Raw genomic sequence first — 10,352 nt, forward strand, 5'->3', positions numbered from 1 at the left:
GCTCATCGTACAATATGGCCAACACTGTCGATCCCCAGCTGTAACTACTGGCACGAAAGAAATCCTCCAATAGAGGCAAGTACTTTAAGTAGACCCTATTAGACGTGTTGTTCGGCATAAGTACCTCCGATCAGCTGCATAATATAGGCTTGAGTAGTACACATCACCTCGTGCTTAGTGGCAGTGCTCAATAACTCCTTAAAATTTGCTTTCAACCATGCCAATATCAAGCATGTGAAATTTTGTTCCCCATCACTAGGGGACCGTCTAAGTAATCTGTGGCATAGTACTGGAGGTTCCAACACTTTTCTTCGACCTGTGACCACAGCACCATCAACTCGTAACCCAAGTTGCATAGTGACGTTTTCCAATGTGATAGTGTTCCCGCACGGCATAATGAAGGTGTGAGTCTCCGTACACCACCGCTCAACCAAGGCGGATATTAAGTTCGCCTTTAGGTCAAACTTTTGGATCAATACGATGTCCCCAAATCCCACCAACTTTAAGTATGGTATGACCCGTTCGTCCGGATCGTACTTTGAAAAATGAAACCGCGACCTCAAAACCCGATACCCATCCTGTATGGTAAATTTTTTATAAAAATATGATAACTCAATTATCTATATAATTTAAACATAAAATTATATATTGAAGAGTAAAATTGAAAGGTTTAGAAAACAAAAACATCACACTTATACTTAGAGGTGATCATGTTGGGCGGCCCGACCCGACCCGGCCCGACGGCCTGCCAGAAATATGGAAGGGTTCGGGTAAAAATATAGGTCTGAAATATGGTTTTGGGCAAAAAACGATGCCTGTTTAGAAAATGGGCTGGGCCTCGAGCAAAACTTTTTTAGCCTGGGCCCGACCTGACCCGGCCCGAATATATAATAAATTGGTTGCAAAAAGGACGATGAGGACGATGAGTAGAGGTGATCATGGGCCAGGCGGCCCGGCCCGGCCCGACCGACCGCCCGCTCGAAATATGAGAGGGTTCGGGTAAAAATATAGGCCCGAAATATGGGTTTGGGCAAAAAACGAGGCCCGTTTAGAAAACGGGTCTGGCCATAGGTAAAAAAATTTTGGCCCGGGCCCGGCTCGGCCCTGCCCGAATATAATAAATAAATAAATATTTTTTTAAAATAAATTTCTCATTTCTCCTCCCCATTTCCCATTTCCCATTTCCCTAAGCCCGTAAAAATCCCTAAGCCCATCCCTCCTCCCTTTTTTATTTTTATTTTAAAATTTTTAATTTTTATATTTCAAATTTTAAAATTTAATTTTAATTATTAGTATTGTTAAATTTGTTGATATGATATTTCATGGGCAAGGGTTCTACTCTAAAACAAAAATAAAAATTCTTTTTTTAACTCTTTATAATTTATAAAATTTTAAAATAGTAATGGAAAAATTACACTTTACCCCTTAAATGATAAAAAAAGTTAATTTAATCTTTTAAAAATTATAAAAATATAGGCTATTAAAATGGTAAATCATTTTTTCTATCATAAAAAAAGGGCCGGGCCGGGCCCGGGCCTAAGAAGCGGGTTGAATTTTTTTGGGCCCGACCCGAACCCGGCCCGGCCCATGATCACCTCTAACGATGAGGATGATGTTTCTTCGGTTGCTTTTTAGGATACTTCCTTTCTAATTGTTGAAAATTTAATTTAGCTTACAATTTATATTTTGTTATAAAATTAAATATGTTGATTGGTTAATGTATGGATATTCTGGTTGGTTGATTATATTTTGCAGGTTTTTTATACAATTTTGGTGTTTACTAAAAAAAAAGGCCGGGCCGGGCTCGGGCTTAGGAATTTTTTCCCGGGTCGGGGCATGGACAAAATTTCAAATCCATATTTCGGGCCGGGCCCAGGCCTAGGACGTGGGCCAAAAATTTTTTCTGGGCCCGGCCCATGATCACCTCTACTTATACTATACCAACATAGTCATTCTAAGTATTTTTTATTTAAGTTAAATTAAACAAGTAATAAAATATTAATAATAGAATGAAGATTTATCATAAAATATGATTATTATGTCCTAATCATAGTTAAGCGTTAAAACTAAAGGCAACTATATAACTACAAAAAGTACATAAAAAAACAATAATGTCCTAAAAAACATAGGTGGTATGGGTAAATATAAAAAAAAAACTTATTTTCATTGAATTGATATCTATAATAATACATAGAGTTTTACATATAATATAAACTAGGCATATTCAAACTCGAAAATTTATCTTACATACAAGAACTTTTATAAAAATATATACTCATTCGTTAAAGACAAATATAACTTTTTGTACCTCGTAAATAGAACTAAGCACAAGAATAATGCAAAATTAAGCAAAATGTCGTCATATTAAAAAATTAATATATAAATTTATAAATGTGTCATAAATTAAAATATATATAACTAACACGTAGAGATCAATTTCATGCAAAAAGAGTTAAAAGGGATAATAACAACTAAATAGAAATCAGTTTCATGCAATCAAAACATGTTAAGCACAAGAACGCTTAGCAAGAGAAAACAAGAAACTAAAACGATTTTTTATTTAATTTATAATTAATTTTACTATTTTATTGATCATCGATGAATTGTGATATGTATTTACTCCGTAAGATATTTTGATATCTGCATAATTTTAAAAAATACATAAATTAAATATAATTAATTATTATATTACAATAACTGTAAAATATAAAAATACAAAATAAAAACTATAAATAACTTTTTTTTTTCCTCTTTTCTTCCTTCCTTTTACAAATATTTAAAAGGGGAGACCAAACCCCACCTTTTTAAATAAGATGTTCAACTTCTTCTTTTAAAGGATAACAATTAGGCTAATGATTGGTCACATCGTTGATGTCACTGACTTGATGTGACCTGTTATAATATATATTTTTTTATTTTTTAATATAAATTTTACTTTCTTAATATATTTTTTAAAAAAGACATAATTTTTTAACAAATAAATCCTTTTTTCCAATCAATTCAATTTTCACTTTTTAATAAAATATTATTTTTAAAATTTTAAATAGAATTTAAAAAGTTTGAATATCTTTAAAAATAATTTTAAAATCATAATTTAAAAATTATATATATATTTAAAATTTTAAAATATACATTTAAAATATTATAAAACAAATAATAAATTTGAAATGTCATATCTTTAAAAATAGTATTTTAAATGTTTTATATTATTAAAATATATATTTAAAATTTAAAATAATATTTAAATTTAAAAAATTATAATTTTAAAAATAATATTATAAAATATTTAAAATATAAATTTCAAATTTTATAAAACCAATAATAAACAAATAAATAAAATAAATAAAGGACAAATAAAAAAACTTAAAAAGTAAATAAATAAAAATTTTAAAAAGAAAAACAAAAAAAAATGAAAAAGGACAAAGAATCAGAAAAATTATCATGAATGAAAAAAAATAAAAAATTTACTTGTTTCAATAGGCAAACAGGCTACTGCCTTGATATTTTGTGGCACCAATTTATTTGGCTTCACCGGGAAAAGGTAAAATTATTTAAATCCCCATATTTTCAAAAATCATATTATTTTCCTAGTATTTGGTGGCGCCATTCTAAATAATTTCACTAAAAAATTAATTTTTTAATACAGATTGCTAACGTGACATGTTGGTGGTGCCAAACACTTTGGCTTCATCAACTTTTACGGTAGATTTTGAGTTATTTTCATATTTTATCAAAAAAATAGATCATTTAAGTAATTAATTGATTTTTTAGGTTATTTTTATATAAAAAAAGTCCATATTATTATATACAACAATTGTCACTAATTTTATATTCTTGGAAGATGTGCGAATCTTTACCATACAAATATTTTTCATTAAAAGTTATGCATAAATATATTCTATACCTTATACCCACCCTATGCATAGTAAGATTACATGGGTCCTACCAATGGTGTAACTTAAGTTTGAATATACATTATTTATCAAGTTGACAATTTAAGTATACTGATTCGAAATTTAAAAAACTTTCGATTCGGTTAACTATTTTTATTTCGTTTTCATTAGAATATTCACAGTTTTACAAGCTATCATTTGACATAACTTTAAACAAAATGATTAAGGTTTTCTTCATTCCCTTCATTTTGGCTGAAACTTACTATAAAATTATCTAGCTATTTTTGTTTCGTTTTTACACTTCTAACAAGTTAGAAAGTGCCTACTGATCATTTTCCATTCAAAAACACACATTTCACCTAATTTTATAAGTTTCCATCAATATTCTTTGATGGCAACTTTTAATACAGCTGATAAAATAAAACTATATGTAAAAAAGTTTTAAAGATTCAAAATCTATGAAAAATTGAAAAAAACATACATTATACTTAAAATTTGGAGGAAAATTTATAGAAATTTTTTTCTTTTCTTTTAGGCACCAATATGAAGAAGAAAGATGATAAAAGTCTGTTCATCTTTTCCTTTCTTTTTATATATATTATTATATTACTTATAAAATATTATTTTAAGCAAAATATTAAATAATTATTATTTAACAAAAATATCATTCAAAAGCCATCATGAGTAATTTAACTTCTTCGATAAGATTTTCTCTTTATTTTAATCAAGAATAACTTTTCAATATTATTTTTAATACTATAAAAATATTGGAGGAGCCTACTTATATTTTTAAAAGGGCTATAGTATATACACAAATGGGGAAATTACAAAAATCTTAAACTTTGAGGGGGATACTTATATTTTTGGGAGGGTCATAGTATATTTACAAAAGACTAAATTGAAAAAAAATTAAACTTTGGGGTTAGGTTCTCCGGGCCGCTCCACGGTTGGGTACTACAAACAACCTTAAATATACCTTCAAAGGAGCCAAGAAAGAATTATCAAGCTTTAGGCAGAGCTACAGGTGATGTAATCACATTTGTGGATATGTATGTTGCAAAGTATAATAAAGTCATTGGCAGTGCAAAAAAAACGAAGGTAAATTATTCAAACAATCTCATCCTGGTGTTTTTTAATGATTTATATAAACTTTGTTACCACGAGTACTCGTTTTCCCAAACCACTTCTTTCTTTACGTATTTACCACTAGTGTAGATAAATTTGTGAGGATAACGTCCAATGGGTTTATGGCAAATCTCATAACCCAACTCTTTGTTTTCTCAAATGTATCGGTACCTGGCACCTTTGTCATATGCCATATAGACATCCGAGCTCTTCCCATATACCCCAAAGTATCCGCATTCAACACTTGTTTTCTAGCCCGTCTAACACTCATTCTTCAGTGAATAAATTTATGATTATCGTCCTGTGCTTATATATTATTCACTCTTGACTCCGAATAACATAAACCAATGGTTGATGTTGAAAATGGTATCTGTGTTTTGGTCGGTAGGATTTGTTGATGCAGCAGATTTCATGACGATAAGATTCAAATTTATTGTGGTGACAAACAAGAAATAAAGGGTACGGGAAATCTACGCCGGTTCTTGTGAAGATCCTTGGGGATGGTGTCTACCACAACGAGGTCGCCATTCGTAGGTTTGCTTAGCGTATGGACAATGGCTCATTTAGTGATCCGTGTCTGCCAATTAAACAGTAATTACGATTCAAAAGAGATGTATTAATCATGCAGGAAATTAACTTTAGATATCACTGATTTTTCAATTATCAGATACTAAGTTTCTTTCATTTCTGCAACTGCACTGATGGTAATAAACGTTTGTTTATATTGCTTCAACTCTTCATTGTTTTTTTTAACTCAATGTTTGGCATCTATGCCTAACGCATATCTATACATGAAATGAGATATAATACTCCAAAAATCTTCTTATACACGAAACTTAATCAACATGTAATCCTACAGCAGCGAACTTCATTTTGTAGGTATTCATTTTTCTCCAATTAAAAAATGTCTGTTAATGCGATTTGAATGGAATTTCGTGCCTTACAAGAGGAAGAGAAATGAATTGCCAGCCTTTACAATTAACGAAGAATCACTTTAGAATCCTGAACAAGGCGGGATATATATATATATATATATATATATATATATATTCCATTACTAACCCAATACACCACGGGAGACGTGAAAATTATGGTTCTGGTTCAAATGTTCTAACGCCAGCTCAAAATTTAAAGCTCTGTATTATGCACATCTATACACAGATGTCATTGCCGGTGTCCTTCTGGCAACGGAACCACCTTGTGAAAAGGTACCGTCCTCTGTGGCAAGGCTCCATCTTCTTCATCATCATCGAACTCTAGTAAATACCTACACAAGGAAGTCAAATGTTCAAGTATTTCAGTAACACAAATAACCAGCAATTTATATACAACTTAGGACTCCAAAAGGGAACTTTCATGCTCTGCTACTCTTGTTCCGGAAGATTAACAAAACGAGTAAAAATGCAACAGGCCAAATCTGCTATAATAGGGCCACAATGAAGGATGTTACTTACTCATCTGATTTCCTCTGGAAAGATACCGAATGGTCGATTGCACCCCAAAGATATGCACAAGGAGTTTCGTAGTCAGTTCAATATATATAAGAAAATAACGATGATATTTTAGCAAATTGACCAAGGAATAAGAACTGGAACAAGTTATCCGAATTGAAATATGGTTATTAATGACAGTGACCGCCAGGATACTCACCTTTCGAGGAGTACTGATGACAGTTGCCTTATAGAGTGCAGTTGTTCCTGGATAAACGGCCAAAACATTTCTTCCAGCAGGAAATTCTTGAGTGCTCAAAGGATCATTCCTCTTGGGGAAAGGTATAATGCAAGAAGCAGGCAGCTTGTACTTCCTGAAGTTTTGATAGGAAAAAGTCAATTTCGACAAATAAGACATGATAAGAGTTCCTTCATGAACAAGCATAATATAGAAAAATATTTCAATGTAACTTAGAAAAAATGAAAGAATAAAAGCTTACTTTTGGCCACTACCCTCTTCATCGTCACCTGGTTCCTCGTCAAGTACTTCAAATCTGCATTTGAAGATACAACTTAAAAACAAAGAAGATTTTTAATGGAACCTTGACATGAGCTGAAAATGAAATGACGGGTCGTGCTTACTCTTTTGTTTTCTCATCAAAATTTATCACTTTTACAACAAACCACTCATCCTTCTCAGCATCTGAGGTGACTCTTGCAGCCACCTGAGAAAAAGAACACATTTCAATCTCTTTAGTTCATAAGTATATGAAAGAGTACACTCTGTTATCTGGTATGCATATAAGAGTTAAGATCAAATACAGTAAATTAGGTCTATCAACAAACATCAACAACTGATTGTGATGTATCTACACGAACAACAATTTTTTTTTCTATTTGCTACATTGTCTACAAGCTTGCCTGTTCATCTTTGAAACTAACACAAGCCTCGATATAACTCCACATAGAAGGAGAAAGACGAGATATATCTGAGTCTGACTTCATCCTTTTTCTTTTCTGATCATTACCATCTGCAATTTGTTTACCGTCAGCTATGCAAATAGGCAGCTTCAATACTCTCACACTAGTATCTAGAATCTACACATGTAAACAATTTTCTGTTTTGGCATAGATTGTGGACTGTTCTCAATTGGGACAAAAATTGCTAAGAAATTATATGATTTTAACTATCATAATAAAATTAGGAATCCATTGTCATATCAAATCAACAACTTCCCTCTCATTAGCCAAAGCAATTCCATGATTCATTAAACCGCTCATAGTTTGCACTTTTAGAAAGGGAGACGGAGAGAGAGAGACAGGATAAGATGGAGAAAATAAAATTGCAGAAAACTACAGCATTATCAGAACATTTTCTTTGATTATCATTTAGAAAAAAAACTAACACTTCCACAGTTAAGGCAAAGAGATGACTTAACTCTTTGCTTTATAATAATCCAATTCGTAAATAAAGGGCAAAGAGAGAACTCAATATAGAGGTTAAAGCAATGGAAATGTCTCATGTAGACATAGGTGGTAGCACACACCCATCTTTCTTCGTTGTTGTCTGGGAAGTCCAGATGGCAGGGAAGTGTCAAGTTGACTTATTAACAAGTTGGAAATACTGTATCATGCCAAAAAATAGGATTGGTCAAAACAATGGAATAAAACACTGAAAATTATAAAAAGGTCTACAACTGAAACCAGAAAGTTCATTGCTACACTAGCCCCGAACTTCTATATAGAAAAGGTTTCGACATTTGTACCCAGATTCACCATAAAATGGGGGAGGAAAAAGGGCAAACAAAATGGTAAAAGGTTATATCAGAGATAACGAACATACGTTACTTCTCTCTCTGAAAGATCTTTAGCTTGAATATACATAGCTTTTAGCCTTGCCAACGAAGAATCACCAGGTTTCTCAACTACCTCAGGAGCTGCATCAATTTACACAAGTTTAGAAAGAACAAGGCAAGTAAAGTAACAGAAAAACAATATATATGTACATATTCTCAAGTTTTTGCCAAGTTTTTTACCCATTAAATATGCAGTAAATCAATTTGATGCAAGATGACACTCCAGACATTGATTAGATAATGAGTATATAGATTTCAAAGTTCCTTCTCTGATACTTCTACAAGATTCCCGGTATGCACATCCAAGAAGCTGCTAAGCAAACTTAAATGCTATTGAATTAACAACAAAAATTTTCGTTTTCCCTCTTGTTTCTATTTCGTGCAATCAGTTCTTAATTTGTAAAAATGCTCATCTTTCATGCAAACGTTCGAAACATTTCGGAAAACAGATGTCAGCATGCCATGAGCAGCCATTTCAGCTAAACAGCATAATTTTGTATCCTAAAGGCAAAACCTTTACACAAAAATTACATGAAACAGATACTCCACTTAGCTCTAAACCTCAATTCAGATCATATGCACTTAGCAGAACTTAAATTCTTTCTCAAAAACAAATGTAGCTAAGTATTATTTTTGGAAACAATGTAGCTAAGTTTTAGCAAATTACTCTTTGAACTTACTTTTCTCCTAAAGGAATCACAACTCAAAACAATCACCAATAATGCATAACAAATATAAATTTCTTATCAAATACAAATCCATCATCAACAAAACTTGAGCTCTTTTAAATCAAACCCACCTCAAAAAAGAACTCTTTTTTAATTACAAGAAAAATAAAACAGAGACACCCACAAAAAAATCACCATATTTTAATAATCTAAAACAAACCCACATCATAAAATTGAAGCTAAAACGAAAAAAAGGTTAAGAAATTTTACTAGCTTGAAGCTTCTTGTGAAGCTTGTTGATTTCGACAAGCACATCTTCTTGCTCTTTCCTTAACCGATCGAGTTCCCTTGAGTTTTCCAAGATTGAAGCAATGTCCGGCGACGACATCGTATCCTGTTCCCTGCCTTGGTCGGAAATACAATGTTGTCCGTTTTACAGGATAACTTCAAGCTATAAATTTTCGCTCCAATTAATCCTAACTTAGATCAAAAGTTCAATTTTTGTTGAATTAAAAATTAATACTTTTCATGATTACAATTATAAATTATAACTTAAATTCTTTTACCTCGGGGAATAATTTTTGTTTTGCTTGCACACGTGTATCAAAAAATGAAATTCAAACTTTGCCACGTGCGAGACTCAAATGCCACAACTCCCTTGTTTTTCTGTGGGCTCCTTTGAAATTAATAAGTTTGGACTTAATATTGGAAAACAAAAATTTTATGGCCCAAATTGCAAAAATAAAAATTATTGTAGGCCCAAATACGATCTGTATTATTGATAAAAAAAAAGGAAAAATAATATTTTTTTTCTTTTATTTTACGATTTCCGGCAACCATTTTAATATTATCTTTTAGGAATTTATATCATGTAAAACAACTTTTTTATTTAATGCATTAAAATAGAATAAATTATTAAGAGAATAACAGCCTGAAACATTCAAAATTCTTAATAATATTGTAAATTACATTGAATAATATTGGCTTGGGTTCGGTTGTACTAATTGTAAATTTATTGGAGCATCTTTTTTCTTTGGGTTTTACAATTTTATAAAGGTGGAATGCTCTGTTTTAAAAACTGAAAGCTTTGGTTAAGAAGTTTGAAGATAAAATTGATAGAATTTGTAAATATGAAGGGTTAAATTTATTTAATTGTTTAGAAATATGATCGAATTGATAGGATATATAAATATGAGGACTAAATGTGTTATTATACCAATTAAAATAAGGCTTTTCGTTATCAATTTAAGCGTGGGTGACCAAAACAAGAACGAATTCAAACATTAATGCTTAAATTGAAACTTTTTAAAGTTTAGTGATCAAAACAGAAACACGAGCATAATTGGGTTACCATTTGTATAAACTGCCTAAGTAATCACA

At 31.3% G+C, this 10,352-nt stretch overlaps 1 protein-coding gene across 1 annotated transcript; it reads right to left on the reverse strand.

Moving 5' to 3' along the window:
- Positions 1-5,854: 5,854 nt before the first annotated feature.
- On the reverse strand, positions 5,855-9,496 carry LOC105779469 (hypothetical protein). Its single transcript, XM_012603237.2, has 9 exons — positions 9,243-9,496; positions 8,292-8,385; positions 7,996-8,072; positions 7,370-7,479; positions 7,091-7,173; positions 6,949-7,002; positions 6,669-6,822; positions 6,473-6,486; positions 5,855-6,285 (listed from the first exon to the last, which is right to left on the reverse strand). Exons 1-9 carry the CDS (start codon positions 9,358-9,360, stop codon positions 6,183-6,185), a joined length of 807 nt encoding a protein of 268 aa, XP_012458691.1. The 5' UTR covers positions 9,361-9,496; the 3' UTR covers positions 5,855-6,182.
- Positions 9,497-10,352: the final 856 nt, after the last annotated feature.

This window comes from Gossypium raimondii, chromosome 4 (genome assembly GCF_025698545.1).
Source record: "Gossypium raimondii isolate GPD5lz chromosome 4, ASM2569854v1, whole genome shotgun sequence".
Classification (NCBI taxonomy): Eukaryota; Viridiplantae; Streptophyta; class Magnoliopsida; order Malvales; family Malvaceae; genus Gossypium; species Gossypium raimondii.